The 25,599-nt window shown below is 36.4% G+C and overlaps 1 protein-coding gene across 2 annotated transcripts in view; it reads left to right on the top strand.

The window, feature by feature from the left end:
• The window catches only part of PRKAA2 (protein kinase, AMP-activated, alpha 2 catalytic subunit), an 82,688-nt gene that overhangs the window by 41,025 nt on the left and 16,064 nt on the right, over positions 1-25,599 (top strand). The window contains exons 2-6 of one of the 2 annotated variants that reach the window (XM_010855864.1): positions 4,303-4,444; positions 17,007-17,100; positions 17,678-17,822; positions 19,850-19,937; positions 21,329-21,553. In XM_010855864.1, the coding sequence (XP_010854166.1) occupies positions 4,303-4,444; positions 17,007-17,100; positions 17,678-17,822; positions 19,850-19,937; positions 21,329-21,553 (694 nt within the window). The remainder of the gene's footprint in view (positions 1-4,302; positions 4,445-17,006; positions 17,101-17,677; positions 17,823-19,849; positions 19,938-21,328; positions 21,554-25,599) is intronic. The other variant, XM_010855865.1, reaches the window with a different exon arrangement.

The following is a 25,599-nucleotide window of genomic DNA, read 5'->3' on the forward strand; positions in this document are numbered from 1 at the left end:
AACACACATTTCACCCCAAAACAATGAATTTCACCTTTTTCTCAAGCGCACACAGAACCTTCTCCAGGATAGATCACATCCTGGGCCATAAATCTAGCCTTGGTAAATTCAAAAAAATTGAAATCATTCCAAGCATCTTTTCTGACCACAATGCAGTAAGATTAGATCTCAATTATAGGAGAAAAAGTATTAAAAATTCCAACATATGGAGGCTGAACAACATGCTGCTGAGTAACTGACAAATCACAGAAGAAATCAAAAAAAGAAATCAAAATATGCATGGAAATGAATGAAAATGAAAACACAATAACCCAAAACCTGTGGGTCACTGTAAAAGCAGTGCTAAGGGGGAAGTTCATAGAAATACATGCATACCTCAAGAAACAAGAAAAAAGTCAAATAAATAACCTAACCCTACACCTAAAGCAACTAGAAAAGGAAGAAATGAAGAACCCCAGGGTTAGTAGAAGGACAGAAATCTTAAAAATTAGGGCAGAAATAAATGCAAAAGAAACAAAAGAGACCATAGCAAAAATCAACAAACCCCAAAACTGGTTCTTTGAAAGGATAAATAAAATTGACAAACCATTAGCCAGACTCATCAAGAAACAAAGGGAGAAAAATCAATCAATAAAATTAGAAATGAAAATGGAGAGATCACAACAGACTACACAGAAATACAAAGGATCATAAGAGACTACTACTACTACTACTATCAGCAATTATATGCCAATAAAATGGACAATGTGGAAGAAATGGACAAATTCTTAGAAAAGTACAACTTTCCAAAACTGAACCAGGAAGAAATAGAAAATCTTAACAGACCCATCACAAGCACGGAAATTGAAACTGTAATCAGAAATCTTCCAGCTTCCAGACGGCTTCACAGCTGAATTCTACCAAAAATTTAAAGAAGCGCTAACACCTATCCTACTCGAACTCTTCCAGAAAATTGCAGAGGAAGGTAAACTTCCAAACTCATTCTATGAGGCCACCATCACCCTAATACCAAAACCTGACAAAGATCCCACAAAAAAAGAAAACTACAGGCCAATATCACTGATGAACATAGATGCAAAAATCCTTAACAAAATTCTAGCAATCAGAATCCAACAACACATTAAAAAGATCATACACCATGACCAAGTAGGCTTTATCCCAGGGATGCAAGGATTCTTCAATATCCGCAAATCAATCAATGTAATACACCACATTAACAAATTGAAAAATAAAAGCCATATGTTATCTCAATAGATGCAGAGAAAGCCTTTGACAAAATTCAACATCCATTTATGATAAAAAAAACTCTCCAGAAAGCAGGAATAGAAGTAACATACTTTAAGATAATAAAAGCTATATATGACAAACCCACAGCAAACATTATCCTAAATGGTGAAAAATTAAAAGCATTTCCCCTAAAGTCAGGAACAAGACAAGGGTGCCCACTTTCACCACTACTGTTCAACATAGTTTTGGAAGTTTTGGCCACAGCAATCAGAGCAGAAAAAGAAATAAAAGGAATCCAAATTGGAAAAGAAGAAGTAAAACTCTCACTATTTGCAGATGACATGATCCTCTACATAGAAAACCCTAAAGACTCCACCAGAAAATTACTAGAACTAATCAATGAATATAGTAAAGTTGCAGGATATAAAATCAACACACAGAAATCCCTTGCATTCCTATACACTAATAATGAGAAAATAGAAAGAGAAATTAAAGAAACAATTCCATTCACCATTGCAACGGAAAGAATAAAATACTTAGGAATATATCTACCTAAAGAAACTAAAGACTGTTATATAGAAAACTATAAAACACTGGTGAAAGAAATCAAAGAGGACACTAATAGGTGGAGAAATATACCATGTTCATGGATTGGAAGAATCAATATAGTGAAAATGAGTATACTACCCAAAGCAATCTATAGATTCAATGCAATCCCTATCAAGCTACCAATGGTATTTTTCACAGAGCTGAAGTCTCTTTTTAATTTTTGCTTATTTGTAAAATCTGTTGATTTCTCTGTCAAATCTGAACTATAGCCTTGAAGGGTAGAGTATTTTCGGTTTTAGGTTTTTCCCCATCTGCACTTTGAATATATTGTAGTACTCTCTTCAGCCTGCAGAGTTGCTGCTGAAAAATCAGCTTATAACTTTATAGGGATTCTCTTATATATTATTTTTTGCCTTTCCCTTATTATTTTTAATATTTTTTGTTTGTCTTTAATTCTTGTCAGTTTGATTAATACATGTCTCAGCAGGTTCCTCCTTGAGTTTATCTTATAGGGGACTCTTTGTGCTTCCTGGATTTAAGTGAGTGTTTCTTTTCTCAGGTTAGGGAAGGTTTTGTCTGTAATAGCGTCAAATATTTTCTCAGGCCCTTTCTCTCTCTCTTCTCCTTCTGGGACTCCTGAGAGTCCAGGATGGTAGTGATGGCTTGTGCTTGTCCCTGGAGCTCCTGTAGGTGGTGGTGCTGGTGTGTGTGTGGTGAGAGGAGAAAATATGCACACCATTCTTCTTTATCCATTCATTCATTTGTTGATGGACACTTAGGTAGTTTTCATATCTTTGCTTTTGTGAATAATGCTGTGATGAACATGGTAGTGTAGATACTTCTTTGATATCCAATTTTTATTTCCTTCTAATATCTACAAGGGGGTGCAGAATCATTATATAGTTCTTTGTTTTAACTTTTCAGGAACCTCTCTACTGTTTTACATAGTGGTTACACCAATGTACATTTCTGCCATCAGTGCACAAGGGTTCCCCTTTCTCCACATCTTCATCAACATTGTTGTCTCTGCAGTTTTAATGACAGCTATTCTGACAAATGTGAGGTGATAACTCATTGTAGGTTTGATTTGCATTTACTTGATAATTAGTCATGATTTACCTGATGATTACCTGAAGATTTTGTGTATTTGGCCATTTGTATACTTTGTTTGGCAAAAAGTTTATTTAATTTCTTTATTCATTTTTCAAATCAGATTGGTTTCTTTGCTATTAAATTGTTAGATAATTTACATAATTTGGATATTAACCCCTTATCAGATGTGTAATTTGCAAATATTTTCTTCCATTTGGTAGGTTGCCTTTTCATTTTGTTGATGATTTCTTTTGCCATGAAGAGACTTTTTAGTTTGATTTAATCCTACTCATTTATATTTGCTTTTGTTGCCTTTGCTTTTGTTATCAAGTTCAAAAAATTATTTCTAAGGTCAATTCTAGGAGATTACCTCTTAGGTTTTTCTCTGGAAGGTTTATGTTTTTTGTTTTGTTTTGTTTTAAATTTGTTTTTAATCCATTTTGAGTTGATTTTTGTATAATGTATGAAATGGGGTCTATTTTCATTCTTTTTTATGTGGCTATCCAATATTCCTAGTGCCATTTATTGAAGAGATTATCCCTTCCACATTGTATGTTTTTGAGTCATTTGTCATAAATTAATTGACCTTAATTATGCATGAGCTAATTTTTGGGCTGTCTATTCTGTTCCATTGATCTCTGTGTCTGGTTTTATGCCAAGACTATGCTCTTTTAGTTTTTACACCTTTGTAAGATAGTTTGAAATAAAGAAGTGTGATATATCTAGTATGTGCAAAATACTGTGCTAGACACTTCCTGGCAGACTCAGATGAATACTGACTGTCTTATTTGAGGAGGGTAAGAGCTGGTAGCTCTTACCATATGATTTTTCAAGAACACAAATATATATAAAGCCTAAAAATGATGAAGGAACATGAACTTTGTCAGTATACTGTGAAGGTTTGAAAGAAAGAGATTCCATCAAATGTGGGAAAACAAGAAACCTTTGTAGAAAAGGTGAAAAAGGGCTACATGTGAATTTTCTGATGAAATGGTACTGAAACTAGTTATGAGTTTTAATTTATTATAGCAATTATTTATTCTTTCATAATACAAGTGATTGAATTGACCAGAGAAGAGGAAGAGAGGGACAAAACATAGTAATTCTATTCTATCCAAAAGATGTTTCAAATTCATACCTATAGTTTTAGGTATGAAAATGGAATTCAGTAATCCTTTCCACAGATACTTAATTAACATCTCTGTGCTGGGTGCTGAGGATACAGAGAAGATAAGATACAGTTTCTGTCCTTCAGGAGCACATACTCCAGTAGAGTAGACAGACATGAAAAGAGGTTATTTTCTGTTCTATACAATAAGTGATATTAAAGTGGTAAATATGAGGAAAAAAATTTGGGGTTACAGAGGAAGGAAGCATGGATAAATGATTACATTGCTATGATGGCAAAGTTATTTTCCTTTTTCTTTTCTCTAGTTGGAGAGCATCAATTGACAGGCCATAAAGTTGCAGTTAAAATTTTAAATAGACAGAAGATTCGCAGTTTAGATGTTGTTGGAAAAATAAAACGAGAAATTCAAAATCTAAAACTCTTTCGTCATCCTCATATTATCAAACTGTAAGTACTTCTGCACCTGATTACATGAGAGAAACTGTCTCAAAATATCATATTTGAATTTATAAATAATTATCTATTTTTAGTTAAACTTTTTATAAATATACAGTTTTTCATATTTACATTTAACAAATGTAATTCATTTAACCTCATTATCCTTTTTTGCATGCTTCTGGTTTAGAATTAAAAGTCTAATTGTAAATTGACTCTTATCTCTAGTATTCATGTTGAAGGTAATTTAGGACTTTGCTATTTCTAGATTTATTTTATAATTGTTTTCTAGTCACTTTTAATGAACAGGGTATTTTCTTTTTGGAAAAGGTAGAAAGTAACTGTTAAAGATTATCTGCCATTATATTATTTGCAAAACTGCCATCATTACTTTAATTACTGATAGTAAAGTCCTTAGGAAGACAAATTAATTTTTTTTTTTTTTTTGGATAAAGCAAGTTACAAACTTAGAAGATAATAAATTAAGAGTTTAATAAATAAGTAATTAATTTGAAAGAAAATTAATTTAACATCATCTAGACCCATAGAAAATTTAGACATTAAGTATGCAGCAGCATTCTTTTACATCATTTGAAGTTGTGTTTAAAGTGGCTGAAATAGCTCAGTTGGGAGAACATTAGACTGAAGATGTGTTTAATATTAATTGTGAAAATGTAATATGCTAAAACACTGAAGACTGTCTTTATTTTTTATCTTAAAGCTTGGACAGAGTTTAATAAAGTAAATATTAATCTTACTGAGTAACTGATAATGGCTAGAAACTGTATTGAGCATTTTACATATATAATTTCACTTCATCCTCTCAATAAGTGTATAAGGGATATTATTATCTTCATTATACAGATAAGAAAATCACATGTTTAAAGAGTATCAGCAACTTGACCAAGGTCAAATAGCTAGTAAGTTGCAGAGCTAGTTGTTAACTTCATATCTGATTTCAGATGCCATGCTATTAACCTCTATTCCAGGACTAAAAAAACTGAGAAAAGCAGTATTAATATCTTTGAGACTTTGCTAGTTAGTTATCAGTTCAGTTGAGTTCAGTCGCTCGGTTGTGTCCGACTCTTTGCGACCCTATGAATCGCAGCACACCAGGCCTCCCTGTCCATCACCAACTCCCGGAGTTGACTCAATCTCATGTCTATCGAGTCGGTGATGCCATCCAGCCATCTCATCCTCTGTCGTCCCCTTCTCCTCCTGCCCCCAATCCCTCCCAGCATCATAGTCAGAGGTTATATTTAGTCTAAACTTTTTTAGTGAGCTGTCTTTAGGTATCAGTGTTGATGAGAAACAATCTGATAACCCTGTAGAGGCACTTTGTTTACCCATAACAAGGTTGCATAACAGCTGTGGTAGACAATAGTGCCCCCGCTGACACCCCCCGCCACCCAAAAAAAGGGAAGATGTCCTAATCTCCAGTGAGTGTGTTATATTATATGGCAAAGGAGAATTAAGGTTATGAATGGATTTAAGGTTGCTAATCAGCTGACAAAATAGAAAGATTTTCCTTGGTTATCTTGGTGGTTCCAGGGTAATTCAGCGGTCCTTAAAAGTGGACAAGGGAATCATAAGCCAGAGAAAAAGATTTGAGATGGAAGCAAGGTCAGAGAGAAGAAATATGAAAAGGATTCAACTGGCTGTGCCTGGCTTTGAAGGTGAAGGAAGGGGGCCATGAGCCCACGGAAGGCAGGTGATTTCTAAATATGATGAAATAGATTTCCCCTAGTGCCCCCAGAATGCAATGAAGCCCTGCTGTGCCTTGATTTTTAGCCCAGAGAGGCATGTATCAGACTTTTCCCTTTAAAACTGTAACATAATACAGAACACATTTGTGTTGTTTTAAGCACACTAAGTTCTTAGTATGGCAGCAATAGAAAACCAATAGAGTAGCATTCTTGAAATCTTTAAGTGAATGGCTGATCCAGTTATTGCTAGGATTTGGGACACGCATTTAGTCTTTTCTATAACTAGATGTATTTATTGCTAGGGAACCAGTGCAAATTGGTATGTTAAATGAGGGAGCCCCCTCAGTGTATCTTACTAACAGCATAAATATGCCACTAACTGTTCAGAGGAGGCTTTTGCGGGGGTTTGGTGTGCCATTGGATGACCTGTGATGACTCAGTTCTCTCATCATTATGATGAAGACTTGGTTATAACAATAAGCTTCAGTGTCGTTTGATCTTCATTTGAAGTTCACTTGATCATAAGCATAAATAAGAAATGAGGTCCCTGAAATTGCATGGCTGTACTTGATTTTAAGGTTATATTATCTAAGACCTGTGGTCTAGATGATCCAAAATTTGTATATACAGGTTTTTAAAGATATCACAGGAATTAAAATATCACCTATGATTCACTCTTCTACTCTTTGTTTCCTTAACTTTAAAATGGGGATACTTCGTGGTGCTGTTTGAGAATTATTGTGTTCTCATTGTTACAGTGCCTGCTGGTTGAAGTGCATTGACCCAGAAGCAGGGTCAGTGATTTCACTCCTCTCATGATTCCAAATGATTTTCAGTTAACTGAACCAGTTCATGTCTGACTTCAATTCCATGTTAATAATTATTTTATTCAAGCTAATGAATAACTGAGTGGATGAATTTAGCTTCTAAGATAAATCTCTTTGCTCTTCCTTCCTGAGTGGTCACTTCCTATAAGAGGGGAAAGCTGCTAAGCCAGGCTAAAACTGTCACATGCCAAGTGAGAGTGGAGAAAGGAGAGATCTCTGTATTCTTCCTTTCTTGACCTTATCACTTATATAATGCAAACCCTGAAAGAGGCCAAGGAAACTTTGTTCTTTTAGAGCATGAGTTCTAGTTGCTATTTTGTTCCTATAAATAAATCATTTTGTCAGTGAGCAGTTGCAATTGTCAAAAGGACTTAAAAGCTTTTTTTTTTGATGTTATAGCTACTAGTGTTTTCTTGCTTCCATTTCTATAACTATTTATAGTTGTCTGACTTTGGTTTGACTATTTACCCCATTCTGTTTCAGAATTATTTCATTATGTTCTGTTTTGTGAAGGAGTACTAGGATGTTCTCAGGATTGGTCAGAAGGTAACTGACAGAGGTGAATTTAATGTTTAAAATTTCTGGCTACCAGCCTAAGCTTAGTCCATTTAACCATGTTGCCTTTTAATTGTGAATTTGATTTTTTGGTTTTAAAAAGGCACTCATGTATTCTTGCTTCAGAATAAACTTGCTGACACAGCCTTCTAACAGTGTTAGTGATTTAAACAGGGAGAGAGACCTGATCCTTTCAGTGGTTTTGTTTGTTTTCTGCAATCTTGAACTACGCAAGTGAGCCAAAAATAGTTTCCTTGCTACAGAATGGACTTCTAGAATAAGCAAGAAAGTTTGAAAACTAAATACTGAAAATGAAGGTTGTATGTTGCATAATTTCTCTATTAACTCAAAATGAAAAAAACCCATGGGGAGAAAATTAAAAGGAATAAACAGGATTGAAAGGAAACTCCAAACTTCCCATCAACTAGAATTTGTTGAATTGATTTTGTCCTGGTTTTTCATTTCCCCATGGTTCTTAGGGAAATTTCACTTTAACTGGTCAAAGGATCAACACTTTATAATTTGGCAAAGATGGTTTTTGCCTACCAACTTTTAAATATCTTTATCTTATCCACCTCATGGACAGCTTTTAACATTTTTCATGAGCACCACCTGAAAACATTGTAGTCCCTAGATTTCTATGGCACCACGGTTTTCTGATTTTCTTTTTACATTCTTGCCTTTTCTTGAAGCTTTCTTTTATGGGCCCTTCATTATCTGCCTGACCATTAGATACTGATATACTTCAGCATTCTGAGCTAGTGTAATCTTAGTGAATCCTTTTTGGGTGACCTCATCTGCCACCATGGTGTGATTTGTCATCTCTATCTTAAAAATTTACAAATCTATGTTTCTGATGAATTCTGAACCCATTCATTGAACTATTTATTGAGTGTTTTCCATTCTGAAATCAAAGAGCCATTTGAAACTAAGTTGAATTTTTTCATATATATGCATATGAAAAATTCGTATTAGTTTATTGAGTTCAGCTTAGTTTATATATGTATATAATTCAACTTAGTTTATATATGTGTTTGTGTGCATGAATGAAATAAATTTGTGTGCATGAATGAAAATACCACTCATACAATTTCCAAAGCCTAAAACTTGAGGATCATATTTAATTCCTCTTCCCTTACCCCTTACATACAATTGATCATTAAGTTCTACTACTTTTTTTCCAGTGTCTCCTAAATCTGCCCATTTCTCTCTGCTCTTATTGTTACCATTTTCTTACTTGTTGTATTTCAAGTGTTGCTTTTGCTTGGAAAACTTTACCTATATCTCCCTTCCTCTAGGCTTCCAATTCCAACTTGTCCTTTAAATACAAGCTTTTAAATGCAGTTACCTCTAGAAAAACTACTTTGCCCTAGCCGTAACACAATGGGTCAAGTTTCATCCTCTCTGTTCCTAGAGCACCCAGAATTTCAGCTTTTCCAAAGCCCTGGACATTACATTGTAATTGCTCATTTTCTTTTTAGTATCTCCACAAGATTGAATTCTTTAGGTGCAAAAACAATATTTGTTTTCATCTTTTATTCAGCCAATTTTTATCAGGTACCTAGTATCTGATAGGCACTGTTCTAAGGCTTTGGGGGTACAGTAGTAAAAGACAGGGTCTGTCTCTGCACTTGCGATGTTTATGGCTGGCCTTATCTAGCAGCTCGAAATAGTAAGTAAACAAATTAACCAGACTATCTTAGGCATTGATAAGTGCTATATGGAGAGTGAAACATGGTGCTGTCCTTGGGTGTGACGAGGAAGGAGGAGGTGCTAATTTAGATTAGGCTGTTAGGAAAGCCTCATTGAGCAGAGATAAGGCTTAAGGATTATAAAGATCTAGCCATTTGAAAACCTGGGGACAGTATTTGTAAAGCAACCTCAGAGGGGTGAAAGAAAGATTGAGTATTGTAGGAAAAAGAAGATGACTATAATCTATAATGTCGAGAATGGAGTGAGTGATGGAAAGAGAGGTAGTTCATGAGGTCAGAGAGTAGACATGGACCACATACCATAGGATCTTGAAGACTTTGCCGAGAGGTTTGGATTTTGTTCAAGAAGTTGAGGGAGTGAGAAAGTTGGAGGAGTGACACGGCCATAGTGTCGAATGGGTACAGAGACAGAAGTAGAAGCAGAGAGACCAGCCAATTAGGAAGCTGTTGCTATGGTCCAGCTGGGAGATTAATGATGGGTTTAGCCAAAATGGTAGTGTAGATTAGTGCTGTCCAATATAGTAGCCACTAGCCATATGTGGCATAAATTTTAATTAAATTAAAAGTTTTGGTTCTCTGGTCATATTAGCCACATTTCAGGTGTTTTAATAGCCACATGTGGCTAGTGACTATCATATTGGAAAGTATAATAAAATATTTCCATCACTATAGAAAGTTCTGTTTGATGGCACTGGTCTAGCTGGAGATAAACCTGTCAATTCAATGTATATTTTAGAGGTAAAACTAATAAAGTACTGAGGAAAAGAAAGGGAATGAGGAATCTTCTCTTTTGCCTAAGCAACTGGAATTTGGGGTTTTGACTTGAACAGTTAGGTGTTGATGGTACCATTTTCTGAAATAGGAAGACTAGAGGAGAACCATGTTGGGGGTACAAGTGAATGTTAATGATCTGCCTTGGCTGTGTTAAGTTGAGCATCCCATTAGTTATCTAAGTGATAGTGAAGATTGGTGCCGTCAGTATCATCTTTATCTCCTCAGCACCTAGTAGGTGTTCAGTGGTTACTCTGTGTATAAAGAAGTGACATATGAACAAGGTCCTGATGGTTCTAGAAAAACAACAAAGCAAAAGAATGAAAGTGTAAGGAATGTGGTATGGTGGGAACAAGTAGTTTGATTTGTCTAACACACAGACTGTTGTATAGGGACATGGAGGAAAATAAGGCCAGAAAGTTAGCTTGTTGATACATTCATGCAACAGATAGCACTGGGGATACATCAGCAAACAAATAGAAGTCAACAACAAAATCTTTACTATTATGGAGCTTATATTTGTGTGTGTGTGTGCTTGTGTGCTTGTGGCATTGAAGAGATAGACAATAAATCCTATATTAGTAAAATATGTTATATATTAGGTAGTAAAGAGGTGAGGAAATACGCATGCAGATATTTTGGAGGGAGGAAATAACAGATGGCGAAAGCTGCACATACAAAGGCTATGAGGTGGAAATTGCTACAGGTGGTAGATCATGGGAGCAGAGTGATCTGGGGGAAATGGAGTAAGAGGTGTAGTCAGAGACACAGAGGGGAGCCAGATTGGATAAGGGTATACCAGACCATTGTAAGAGCTTTGGTTTTTAACTCTGAGTAAAGGAAAGCCACTGGAAAGTTTTGACCAGAGGTGTGATATTATCTGACTTATGTTGAAGCAGATAAATCAGATTAGGGGTCAGTTGCAGTATTCTGAGTGAAAGAGATGGTGGCCTGGATTAGAACATAGTGTGGAGAGTATTGAGAAGTAAGCATATTTTATATATATTTTCAAGGTAGAGAACAGGATTTGCTGACAGATGTAGGTTGTGGGCTTCTCTAGGTAGCTCAGATGGTAAAGAATCTGCCTGCAATGCAGGAGACTTGGGTTCGATCCCTGGGTTGGGAAGATCCCCTGGAGAAGGGCATGGCAACCCATTCCAGTATTCTTGTGTGGGGAATCCCTTGGACAGAAAAGCCTGGCAAGCTACAGTCCATGGGGTCACAAAGAGTCAGACACGACTGAGTGATTAAACACAGCACAGTAGGTTGTTAGAGGAGAGAAATCAAGGATGACTCCAAGGTTTGCTGGTGTGGACAAACAAAAAAGTGGAGCTGCCATTAATTGAAACAGAAAAGATTGTAGAATGAACAGATTTGAAGTGGGGTTTTAGGTATCAAGAATTTGATTTTTTCTTTTTTTTGAAGTTGAAATACTTATTAATTATCCAAGTAGAAATGCAAGTAGTTTATTTGATATGTGAGTCTGAAGTTAGAGGAGAAAGCTGTAAACTAGAGATAAATTTGGAAGTCATCAGCATATAGATGGTATTTAAGATATTTAAGGCCCAAAGACTAGATGAGATCCTCAAGGATGTGAGTGTGGAGTGTGAATTCCACAATCCACTTCTTCCTCCATAAGAATTCAAGGAATTGACCTCTAGGGCACCATGATGTTAAGATGTCTGGGAGAAGGGGAGGAGTCAGCAAAAGAAAATGAAAATGAGCAATTAAAATGGTTGGAGGAAAACCAAGAAAGTTTTTGGTGTCTCGAAGCCAATTGGAAAACATATTTGAAGAAAGAGAGATTATTAACTTTTCCTTATACTGTTGAATATTGAGTAAGATGAGACTGAGAATTGACCATTGGATTTGGCAAGGTGGAAGTTGCTGGTGTCTTTGAAATTTGTTGGAATAGTGAAGACAAAAGCCTGTAGGAAAGAATCTGAGATATAGAAGGGGAGATAGTAACAACAGCATTCAGGGATTTTAGAGAAGAGAGACATAGGAGTGGTAACTAGAAGGAAGTGTGAGATCTAAACAGTATTTGTTTTTTAAGATGGAAGATATTATAGAATGCTTGTGTGTCAAAGAGGACAATACAGTCAAGAGGGAGAGATTGATAGAGGAGAAAGAATAGCTAATTGTAGAAACCAAGTTCTTCAGTATGTGGGACAAAGGAATCCAGTGCATAATCGGAGGAATTAGTCTTAGTATGTGACCCTGGAGTAAGTGGCTATGTGTAGAAGAGGAAAAGAGAATGAGAAAAAGGAGTCAAGGAAATTAGAGGGCATGTATTGGACAGATCATCTACATGCATATCTTGTTCACCCAGAATGATGACAACATTCAGTTCAGTCCAGTCACTCAGTAGTGTCAGATTCTTTGTGACCCCATGGACTGCAGTATACCAGGCCTCCCTGTCCACCAGCAACTCCCAGAGTTTACTCAAATGCATGTCCATTGAGTCAGTGATGCCATCCAACCATCTCAACCTCTGTCATCCCCTTCTCCTCCCACCTTCAATCTTTCGCAGCATCAAGGTCTTCTCAAATGAGTCAACTCTTCGCATCAAGGATGTGAGTATGGAGTGTGAATTCCATAATCCACTTCTTCCTCCATAAGATTTCAAGGAATTGACCTCTAGGGCACCATGATGTTAAGATGTCTGGGAGAAGGGGAGGAATCAGCAAAAGAAAATGAAAATGAGCAATTGCTCAGGTGGCCAAAGTATTGGAGTTTCAGCTTCAGCATCAGTCCTTCCAATGAATATTCAAGACTGATTTCCTTTAGGATGAACTGGTTGGATCTCCTTGCAGTCCAAGGGACTCTCGAGTCTTCTGCAACACCATAGTTCAAAAGTATCCATTCTTCAGCGCTCAGCTTTCTTTATAGTCCAACTCTCACAACCATACATGACTATGAGAAAAACCATAGCCTTGACAAGACGGACCTTTGTTGGCAAAGTAACATCTCTGCTTTTTAATATGCTATCTAGGCTGGTCGTAACTTTCCTGCCAAGGAGTGTCTTTTAATTTCATGGCTGCAATCACCATCTTCAGTGATTTTGGAGCCCCCAAAAAGAAAATCTGCCACTGTTTCCACTGTTTATCCATCTATTTGCCATGAAGCAGTGGGACCGGATGCCATGATCTTAGTTTTCTGAATGTTGAGCTTAAAGCCAACTTTTTCACTGTCCTCTTTCACTTTCATCAAGAGGCTCTTTAGTTCTTCTTCACTTTCTGCCATAAGGGTGGTGTCATCTGCATATCTGAGGTTATTGATATTTCTCCCAGCAATCTTGATTCCAGCTTGTGCTTCATAAAGCCCAGCGTTTCTCATGATGTACTCAGCATGTAAGTTAAATTTAAGCACAGTGACAATATACAGCCTTAACGTACTCCTTTTCCTATTTGGAACCAGTCTGTTGTTCCATGTCCAGTTCTAACTGTTGCTTCCTGACCTGCATACAGATTTCTCAAGAGGCAGGTCAGGTGGTCTGGTATTCCCTCTCTTGAAGAATTTCCCAGTTTGTGGTGATCCACACAGTCAAAGGCTTTGGCATAGTCAATAAAGCAGAAATAGATGTTTCTCTGGGACTCTCTTGCTTTTTCCATGATCCAGCGGATGTTGGCAGTTTGATCTCTTGTTTCTCTGCCTTTTCTAAAACCAGCTTGAACATCTGGAAGTTCACAGTTCACTATTGCTGAAGCCTGGCTTGGAGAATCTTGAGCATTACTCTACTAAAGTGTGAGATGAGTGCAATTGTGTGGTAGTTTGAGCATTCTTTGGCATTGCCTGTCTTAGGGATTGGAATGAAAACTGACCTTTTCCAGTCCTGTGGCCATTGCTGGGTTTTCCAGATTTGCTGGCATATTGACAACCTTAGTAGTGGGAAAAAAGACATTAAGTCAGAATGACAAGAAGATGATAAGGAGACTGGTTAATGAATATAACAAGAAAAAGAACCAGGCAGTTACCTGATGGCCTGCACTTCAGAGACAATGGAGGTTTTGAGGGAGTATTTCCTATAGACTATAGTTCATTAATAGACTATGGAAATTGGCCAGCATTTAAAATTTCATTGTGACTTAATAAGATCTATGCTGTGATCAGTAATGGCTCCTAATATCTCAGAAAAGAGACAGACATCATACACCTTTGGCTGGAAGCACGCACAACCATCTAGTCTTTAGAAAGAAAATAAAAATCAAATGGTATCTGATCAAGTCTCTGGGTCCAACAATATTTATTGAAGACCGATGATATACTCAGAGGAATCAGCAGCTAAATTTATTGGAATCACTGCTTTTTCTTATACCCAAAGATGCACAAAGCATGAAAGTGGCTGAGACTTCTGTTGATAAATCAGATCAGCCTGCAGTGAGGTGACAGCGTGGGTGCTCTTGCTGTTCACTGTTCATTTTATTCCATTAGAGTTTGGTGCCTGTTAGGATTGCTTCTTTAGAACCTTTTTTTGCCCCTAGAGTTCTCAGGGTAAGTTCCCTGTTCACAGTTCATTTGAGAAGACTCAACCTTATTTGCCAGTTACATTAATCTATAGAAAATAGGGTACCTTTTTCATCCCAAAGACTAGCGACTGCTATTATAAATATTTCTTCTGAAAATCTGTAATCATTTTCAGATGTGGAAGCTATAAAAGGATAGCTTTTATATTTTACTTTTTTTCCTATTTCTTTTTAAATTGAAGTATAGTTGGTTCACAATGTTGTTAACTATTTTACTTTTTGCAGGTATTAATTTATATATGATGTGTCCTCTCTTACAATATATACTATGTAGTTATGTCACCAATTTCGTGGCCATTTTTTTCCTTCCTCTTTAAAGAAGAATAGTAACCAGGACCACCATTTAGAACTTTCTTTTTTGAACATTAATAATAAACAGTGCCCCATCTGGAGGACTAATTACCAGAAGCCTGCCCTGCTTCTGACACATGTTGTGTCAGGGTGTGCTGCCTGCGGGGTGGCATCTGGGCCACTTCTTAGCCCCTGCTTGTGCCTTCCACTGGGTGCCTGCAAGCCATGCACAACCACACAGCTATACATAGCAGCTCTCAATAGAAACTCAGTGTCATTTAGATATTTCTAATAATCAACTAGATGTAACTAATCCTTTATAAACAAAGCAGAGTAGAACAATTGTTCATTTATATGTGTTAGATGTGACCATCATTTAAAACATTAATACTATAGTTAACATGTTTTTAAAGTTTTCAAACTCTAGTATAATTGTGTGTGGATGTGGAAGTAATAGTTTTTTAGGAAAAATTTTGACAAATAGAGCTAAGATTCTTTATTGTTTTATGTGCTCAGTTTTGAGTGCCTAGAACATATATATTTTCACACGTATAAACACACCATATGTACATACATACATCTGTTTAATTTTGTATTATGGAAGTTTCATAATGCATTCAAAAAAAAAGTAAAGTGATGAAGCCTTATATGTCTATCATTCAACTTCAGCAGTTATCAGTGTATTATTTTATCTGCTTCCTCCTCCTTCTCCCACCACAAATTATTTTGAAGCAAATCCCAAATAGTATGTTTTTAATCTGTAAAGTGAAAGTGTGAAAGTGTTAGTCACTCAGTCGTATGCAACTCTTTTTGACCCCATGAACTATGGACTGTAGCCTGCCAGGCTCCTCTGTCCATGGACTTTTTCAGACAAGAATACTGGAGTGGGTAGCCATTCCCTTCACCAGGCGATCTTCCTGACCCAGGGATCGAACCCAAGTCTCTTGTATTGCAGGCAGATACTTTACCCTCTGAGTCACCTTTTAATCTGTAATCTCTTCAATATCTACTTTGGAAGGTAAAGACTGTATTTTAATAAAATAAGCACAGTTTAGTATCATCTAATATTTTAAACAGTTAAATATTATCAACCAGTCATTCAGACTTTCTTTTCTTATTTTACAAATAGTTTTTAAAGTTGGTCTGTTTGAACTAGAATCAAAACTAGTCTATACAACATGTCTCTTAATTTACTTTTAATCTATACCTTCCTTCCCTTTTTTTGCATTTTATATCTTGAAGACAGGATCATTTGTCAACTTTAAGATTTTTCTGATTGTATCCACATTGATAACATTTTCCTTTCCAAGAATATTTTCCACTGTTATTTAAATATAACACACCTCAACTCCATAGTTCAGTTCAGTTCACTCAGTCGTGTCTGACTCTCTGTGACCCCATGGACTGCAGCATGCCAGGCTTCCCTGTCTATCACCAACTCCCAGAGCTTTCTCAAAGTCATGTCCATTGAGTCAGTGATCCCATCCAACCATTTCATCCTCTGTTGTCCCCTTTTCCTCCTGCCTTCAATCTTTTCCAGCATCAGGGTCTTTTCTAATGAGTCAGTTCTTTGCATCAGGTGGCCAAAGTATTGGAGCTTCAGCATCAATCCTTCCAATGAATATTCAGGACTGATTTCCTTTAGGATTGACTGGTTTGATCTCCTTACTGACCAGGAGACTCTCAAGAGTCTTCTCCAACACCACAATTCAAAAGCATCAATTCTTTGGCACTCAGCTTTCCTTATAATCAAATTCTCACATCCATACATGACTACTGGAAAAACCATAGCTTTCACTAGATGAACCTTTGTCTGCAAAGTAATATCTCTGCTTTTTAATATGCTATCTAGGTTGGTCATAGTCCATCTTCATAGACTACAAACACATTTTTGCTTAAATGGAAAAATTAATTCTTAATTTAGTTGTCAAGGAATGGATGATTTCCTAGATTTTGTAAACATGAAAGGTGGGATCTGGAGGGAAGTCTGTAAGCTCCAGGACCTAACTGAGTTTTATGAACCTCCATGTTTATAACTCTGTGATTATTTTGCTAACACTATATAATTTGTTGACATCTTAAAGTATTATAAAACACTAGAATATCAATTTATAGTAGGAATGAACATGCTAGGCTGATTTTGGTTAAAGTAATATTTTTATTATATTTTTCATTGACAAAAAAAGATACCAGGTGATCAGCACTCCAACAGATTTTTTTATGGTAATGGAATATGTGTCTGGTGGTGAATTGTTTGACTACATCTGTAAACATGGACGGGTGAGTAACATTCTATCTAGTACAATAAACCCTTAAGCAAAAAAAAGAGGAAAGTAGTAAGAAATAGCAAACCACAAAGATATCTTCAAAGTGAGATTGTTTCTGTAATAATGTCTAACTAAACATACAGAGTGTTAGATGTATTTTCTTTCTTAAAACATGCAATTTATGACATACTGATTTTAGGAAATATATTCCACTTAATTGCCAACATGAAAAGCCTATGCTTTTCAAAGTGCAAAATCAGTTCCATAACACCATGCTGAAGCTTCAGATATTTCCTTTTCTTAGCAGTTTCACTTAAATTCTATTTTAGATTGTTTTACTTGTGAAACATTGTGCACATTTAGTAATATTATTTGAAAATGACCTGTGACATCTAGCAACAAAGAAAAGCTTGTCAATTGATATGTTGAGCTTGAATGCAAGTTTTTGGCTTGTTTGTCTGATTTGTTGAGAATTTTAACACAATTCTAATTGCTTTATTACTCAGTTATATTTAGGTTGATTGTGAAACTAAAACTTGCTATGTAGATGTCCCAAATATTCTTGGTATACTTTCTTTTGTACCTGATAGGTTGAAGAGATGGAAGCTCGGCGGCTCTTTCAGCAGATTCTGTCTGCCGTGGATTACTGTCACAGGCACATGGTTGTTCATCGAGACCTGAAACCAGAGAATGTGCTATTGGACGCACAGATGAATGCCAAGATAGCTGATTTTGGTATGTAACTCCAGAGTTGTTCAGAAGTGTACTAGCTGCCTTTGCAAGTGTGACAGTACCAACTCTTAATGAGCTAAAACTTTCACTTTCAAGGATGTAAATCCTATTTTGTGAAAAGGGATTAGTCGCACAGTCTGCACACTAGCTTGTTCTGTTCATTTAAACCACTTTCTAAAAATGCAAGTACATCTCGAGAAGTTAGAGAGCTGGTATCAAGGTAAACCTACTCAACCTGCATTCCCTCCTGAGGAAATGAGACTTGACTGTTTTTTGTGAGGGTTACAAACCCCCTTTGAAAATCTAATGAAAGTACGGGCTTTTTCCCTGATAAATGCATTTAAATGGAGGTTCGTGAAAATTTCCATGCAGTTGTGGAGCATTGTAATCCTTCTGAACTGGTGGAGGAGGAATGTCAGTAGACTGAGTAGTAACATCTAACAGCTGTTGATAAAAGAATAGGAGTTTTTGTTGGGGGGTAAAATAAAGGATAAAATGTAATTTTTATGACCAGACATTTTCTGGGATTAACATACCTGGACAGGGTGCCATAGTAGGGGAAAGGGTTTAGGAAGTGAGAGATTATAGAAAGAGATGAAAAGGTGCCAGAGTTCAGCATTATTTAGTTAACATTTTTGTCTGTACCTTGTCTTTCATCTAAAAGTCAGGAAATTCCTTTTTCTATTTCTCTTCTCTAATCATAAACCTCATTTAGTGCTGTAGTTCAACTAGATTTTGGTTCAATAGAATATTTTTTTATGTTGAATTAAAGCTTTCCAAATTAAAAACTTTTGGAACATAATCTTTATAAAATGGAGCCTATCTGATTTCTACCTAGAGATTTTTTTTAAAAGGCCCATGAAAACAGAGTATAAAAAAGTGATAGTACTCTGTTTTCTTTCACTTGGAGAAATGGGTAAGTAATATTTTGATGCTTTTATGTTTGAAAAATTATGCATAATTTAGAATAACCTCATATTTGTGAAATGAATCAACATTCTTATTTAGGAAAGGAATCTCAGTCTTACGTGTGATGTGCTTCACCTTTTTTTGTCAGGTATAAGCACTCTGAAGTGGTCTCTTTCGAGTCTAACAAATACTTTCTACTGCTTTTTAACATAAGTAAACATTATGATATTTGAGGCACTACAGACTTGATGTTATTCCTTTTGCATTAATCCGTATTTACTTTAAACATATCTGAAAGTGAAAGAAAGAAAGTGAAGTCACTCAGTCGTGTCCAACTCTTTGCGACCCGTGGACTGTAGCCCACCAAGCTCCTCCGTCCATGGGATTCTCCAGGCAAGAATACTGGAGTGGGTTGCCATTTCCTTCTCCAGGGGATCTTCCTGACCCAGGGATCAAACCCAAGTCTCCCACATTTCAGGCAGACGCTTTAACCTCTGCACAACCAGGGAAGCCCTTAAATACAAGAATACAGTCTCTCAGAAAACCTCCTATAGAGACACAGAACTTCAGATCCAAGTACTAACATCAAAGATTTCGAGGGAGGAAAGGAAGCCAAGTTGAAAGAAGAAGGGGGAGGAGGCGGGAGAGGTGGGGCAAAAGGGGTGGCCTTACAGACCTGCCACCTACAGATACCCAGGCGTTATGGGACTTTTCCCTGGGCCTCCAGAGAAGGGTGGGCTGGAACTCGGCCCTACCAGAAATCAGACCAGACCAGAACCAGAATTCGAGTTCTCTGCCAGGAGGAGGTGATCAGTCTCTAATCCTCAGCTCAGGCTGACGGCCCTTCGACCAGATTCCTGCGTCCAAGACTGGGGGACTAGAAAAACAGGGAAGGATAGAAAGGGTTAAGGAGAGGAAAGAGAGGGCAGGGGAGAGAGGTCAATAAAGTCTCTTGTTCCTTACCCAGTCGGGGCACTCTGGACAGTTGTCCATGTCAGGAGGAGACCAGGGACAAAAGGGTCCCAGTTGCAGCTGCTGGGTCTGGTCCATTGGCAGGCAAGCTGGCCCCTGAGTACCCCGGGATACCTAGCACCAGCTAAACATACTACTCTTATTTTTAGGATTATCTAACATGATGTCAGATGGTGAATTTCTGCGAACTAGCTGCGGATCCCCAAATTATGCAGCACCTGAAGTCATCTCAGGCAGGTAATATAGTATATCAGTGAAGAGTAAGCTTTTCGTAATGTTTTGTTCATTCTGATTACATTTAACTTTCTCTTTGGAAGATAAGGTTTTTAATAGAAGCACATTGTCCCTTTAATTTTTCTGTCATTGAAGACAGAAGAGTTACATTAAACAATTTTTAAAACATTTAATTTTAATTTTGTTATGAAGTATTTAAGGAGTTTTTCCATTAAAATTGCAAAAAAAAATCTTGAGTTTTTTTTTTTCATTTTAGGCAATTGCAGCTAGGAAAGCAAGCATTTGCCAGGCTCATTATTTACTTATCAGACACAGTCTTTTAATCATACTTTATATACTCTTATAAAGCATGCAGAGTATATTTATGTTGTCTTTGGAAGAATGAGGTTTTGAGGGGAGACGTTATTGTCATTTCATGAAAACAAACTGCACAAGAGAAGACTGTAATTATTCATGTAACTTACTCATTGATACATTTTTTAAATGTTTATACAGATTGCAGTGATAAACTTAAGTCTTCTTTGGTGACCAGTGTCTGATCTTAAGTTAACAGAATTCTGTGAGAGAAAATATAAAACAGTTATCATTGCATATATAGGAGCTTGGGCTACATAGCAAATGCTGTAAACATTGGATAGTGATTTTTATTGAAATGGATTATACTGTTTTAATTGGAATTGTAGAGATATACTGTATTACCTGAGGCTTAGGTTTGAGTTTGGTAATGTGCCATCAGGGCAATTTTAACACTGTAGAAAGGTGAGAGACAAAAGGGACAGCATTCTAGGCATAGGTTTTCTGGATAAGGGTCGTCTCAGCCCCATGAGCCACCAGGTTATTTGAATGAAAGTAGTAGTTATGCAGGATAATGTGATATAGCATGAATACCATGAAAGAGATTGCTATAGAACTAGTTAGGTACTTTACTATTTCAAATATTCTTTAAAATAGGTCTGTTGGACATAAACATTCTATTTTTTATGCATTGTCTTGTCTTTTAATTGCTTTATGTAAGAAGATTTAGCCTATACACTAATACACTATATAGTATTGCTTTTCTTAAAGTTTATGGTCATCTACTTTGATGTTTCTATCAAAAATCAACCACAGAAAGTTTTATACTTTTTAATTAGTAAGTTCAGTTTAGTTTGTGTCAAATACACGTAAGTACTGTTTTCTCTTGGGAAATTTGAATCGCAATGGGTTAGACCAATTGTTCTCTCTGGAGACCAACCATTGAGTGTTGGGGAGTGGCCATGGATTTCATTAAAGAGCTTGGAAAGCAATACATTTGGAGTCTGCACTGTGTCTACAGGTGCACAGAGAAGAAGTAGGGTGCGTGCAATTGAGAAGTGACACTTGCGCTTCAGTTTTGTGCTGTCATCTTCCCCTAGGCTGTATGCAGGTCCTGAAGTGGATATCTGGAGCTGCGGTGTTATTTTGTATGCTCTTCTTTGTGGCACCCTCCCATTTGATGATGAGCACGTGCCTACGCTGTTTAAGAAGATCCGAGGGGGTGTTTTTTACATCCCAGAATATCTCAATCGTTCTGTTGCTACTCTCCTGATGCATATGCTGCAGGTTGATCCCCTGAAACGAGCAACTATCAAAGACATAAGGTGAATATTCTTTTTGTGACTATTAAGTACATATTCTAGTATTAATATTAGTACCACTAACTGAATGCTTGCTTTATGTTAGGCACTGTAACACTTTATATGGATTTTACTTTCCTTATTATGTAAACCTGGCCCTATGATTCAACTTTTAATTATTTCAGATTGTGTCCCAAACTTTTCAGTTAAAGTAGCAAAGCATACAGGGCCTGTCATAGTAAGGCTCTGCTTACTTCTTCCTGCTCTTACCCCTTGTACCAGAGCTCCAGCCACAGTGAACTTTTCCTTGTTCCTCAAATATAATGATGCATATTTTATGCCTTCATGTCTTTGTTTGTATTATTCCTTTGCCTCTAATACCTTTTCTGCCCTTTCGGACCTAAAAGTTTCCATTCATCCTTTAAAATTCTGCTCACTTATCACCTGCCTTGTGCAATCACTCCTGATTCTCCAGGGCATGGTCAGTTGCTTGCACTTCTGTGATTTCCACACTTTGTTCATGCTCTCATTCTCATTTTGTATCTGGCTGTTTTCAGTGTATCTTTCTCCTCTCTTGTAATTATAAAAGGGTAGAGAGAGTGTCTTAGCACCTTTGTATATACAGTGCTGGAAGGCCTAGAAATACAGTAAACATTCAGAAAGTATTTGAATACGTTTCAAATGGAAAAAAACAGAGTGAGAGTTATATATTTTACATAGAGTTGATGAAATAAACCATAAAGAGTTTTGCTAAGATTTTGAATCCAAAAATAGCCTCTAGTGGGTTTGCTGTGAAGGATTTCTTGTTATGTGAGAAACTTTGGAAAGTGCAGTTGCTGGTGTTACTGTGAATATGACCTTTATATAGCACACACAAGTCAGGATGATTCATTGCCCTCTGTGTTTTATTTATCAGTCATATTTCTTAGAGGGTTTTTTGTTCTTACCTGACATTTCATCAGGTATTTATTTGCAAACACATTCTTTTAACATCTTTCCTGAATACTCTGCCTTATCTTGACTCTTGAAATATTTAAATGATGGCTGGGGTAGTTGTGTGACTGCTGCTGATCTCTTTTGCGTTCCTGCTGCATTTGTGTCTTCTTCCCTTAGCCTCTGTTAGTGTTCCAGGCCTCATACATAAAAATATAAAATTGTAAATTAGTACCATATTTAGTTTTGGAATGGAAATGAACAACTTAGCAGGGGAAAATTCTTTTGTGTTCATAGTTCTTTAGAGTAAATAGGTCACTTAGTTGGCTTTTCCTTAGAGCATTAAATATGCTAATATGTATATATATTTGCACCTGTTCACATCAGCACATGTACTTAGAATAATAAAAGTACCAATTCTGTTATATTAAACAGGTACCTGTATATTCACAAGCTTTAGAAGAATAATGTAAATAAAAACCTACTAGGAGAAGTTAATTTGCACATAATGTGGGTGGTATAAAAGAGTGGCAACCATCTCAGGACTTAAAATTGTTGTTGTTGTTCAGTAGCTCAGTCATGTCTGACTCTGTGACCCCATGGACTGCAGCACACCAGGCGCTCCTGTCCTTCACCATCTCCTGGAGCTTGTACAAACTCATGTCCATTGAGTCAGTGATGCCATCCAACCATTTTGTCCTCTGTCATTCCCTTCTCCTTCTGCCTTCAATCTTTCCTAGCATCAGGGTCTTTTCTAATGAGTTAGCTCTTTGCATCAGGTGGTCAAAATATTGGAGCTTCAGCTTCAGCATCAGTCCTTCCAATGAATATTCAGGACTTATTTCCTTTAGGAATGACTGGTTTGATCTTGCAATCTAAGGAACTCTCAGGAGTCTTCTCCAACACCACAGTTCAAAAGCATCAGTTCTTTGGTTCTCAGCCTTCTTTATGGTCCAACTCTCGCATCCATACATGACTACTGGAAAACCATAGCTTTAACTAGACAGGCCATTGTTGGTGAAGTAATGCCTCTGCTTTTTAATATGCTGTCCAGGTTTGTCATAGCTTTTCTTCCAAGGAGCAAGTGTATTTTAATTTGAGTAGTAACTTGAATTTATAGTTTTCATCATTTTAAGATTTCTTCATATTCTGTATTTAATGTTTGGAAATTCTTCATTTGACAAAATACAATTCAACAGAAAGAGTTACTAATTTATTGAATGATTTTATATAACAGGCATTTTGCTAGATACTTGACGTATTTTCTTGCATTGATTCCTAATAGGTAGCTCTTATTTTTTTTAAATGCTTATAGTATTTCCTTTTTTAAAACAATATATATTCATTTTCTTTTTGGCTGCTTCGTATCTTAGTTGTGGCACATGGGCTCTTCGTCATGGCGTGCAGGATTCTTGCTAGTTGTAGCACAAGGGCTCAGTAGTTGCGGTGCTCGGGTTTTCTAGTTGTGTATGGACTCAGTTGCTCTGTGGCGTGTGGGACCTTAGTTCCCGGACCAAGGATTGAACCCATGTCCCCTGCATTGGAAGGCAGATGCTTAACCACTGGACCACTAGGGAAGTTCCAAGTTTTAATAGGTAGCTATTGTTATTCTCATTTTACGAAAGTAGGGCTGAGAAATTGCCTGATTTCAGAACCTGTACTACTTCAACTAATCCGTATTGCTACACCAGTCCTATGACATCCATCCTTTCTCCAGCATACCTAGTTTTATTGTGCTTCACTTTTTTGCACTGTGTAGATACTGTGGTGTGTTTTTTTTTTGTTTGTTTGTTTTACAAATTAAAGGTTTGTGGAATCCTCATCTCATTTGATGATGGCTAGCATTTTTTAGCAATAAAGTGTTTTTTAATCAAGACATACATTGTTTTGGGGGCATAATGTTTTTGCAAATTTAATAGTCTACAGATACTCTAAGCATAATTTTTTATGACATTCAGTTATTTCAGTAGAATAAAACTATAAGCAACATGAAAATGTAAAGTGCTACATAAAAGCCCCATAGTAATAAAATTTGAAAGGTTTCATTGGCTTAAACAGTTACAGGTAAAAGAGACTTTATATATATTTTCAAGCATGCTATTTTAACTATCTTGATATGTGCTATGTTGGTCAAAGAAAAGGCCAATGAGTTACCTAAATCTGAGGACCGAGGGAAGGAATCCTAAGCCTTTACCTACTAGATCACACATCAATTTTGGCCTTATCCTATAAATAAGCCCCACTGTAAACATAATTTTTATATGCAGTGGGAAACCAAAATATTGGTGGCTTGCTTTATTGCAATATTCACTTTATTGCAATGTTCTAAAACCAAGCCCGCAATATCTTTAAGGTATGCTTTTATTTTTGTATATATCTTTTCTTTTTCTCTTAAGATGGTAGGCTATTGGAGGTTAGAAAATATATCTGTATTTATTTGTTCATTTAATCATTTTTATTTACTTAACAGTTATTTAACATCTGCTTTGTTCAAGGTCTTATGCTAATTGCTGGGAATATTGGTAGGCAAGACAGACAATGTCTTCAGGAAACTCATATCTTTAAGTGCTTTAAGCTTAGTATTGCTCAGTAGTGCTTAGTATGTTGTTATGGTTAAAATGAAAGATCTGAAGTTCAACTGTCTAATCACAAATTCTGATTCTTTGTTAGCTATTGGCATATTTCCTACCTCATTGTGCTTTAGTTACATCGTTTATAGTGGATTTGTTTGAAGGATAGTCTTAGGTTAAAACATAAGAATTTACTATTTCTATAGGTCTAGACACAGTTGAATGTTAGAAACTACAAGTATTCATTCTAATATAATTCCCATTTTTAGAATAATGCCCAGCATATAATATTAGCCATTAATACTATCCTAAAGTGAATATATAAGGACCTTTTAGCTGCACTTAAAGAAGTTTGCACACATTGTGAAATTTATACAATTTGATTGGAGTCATTATAGCTCATTTAGTCTTAAGTCTTATATGAAAATCAGATATTAGGCAGCAGTGACAGAAAGACGGTTTCTGGAGGCTGTGTAGTAACCCATCTGAAATGAATTGATTTTGTTTCAGATGAACCTTCATAAACATCCTGGTTACTACTTACCTTGTTTAGAAATTGACTCCTTA

The sequence above is a fragment of the Bison bison genome, unplaced genomic scaffold, assembly GCF_000754665.1.
Source record: "Bison bison bison isolate TAMUID 2011002044 unplaced genomic scaffold, Bison_UMD1.0 scf7180017864369, whole genome shotgun sequence".
NCBI classification, from domain to species: Eukaryota; Metazoa; Chordata; class Mammalia; order Artiodactyla; family Bovidae; genus Bison; species Bison bison.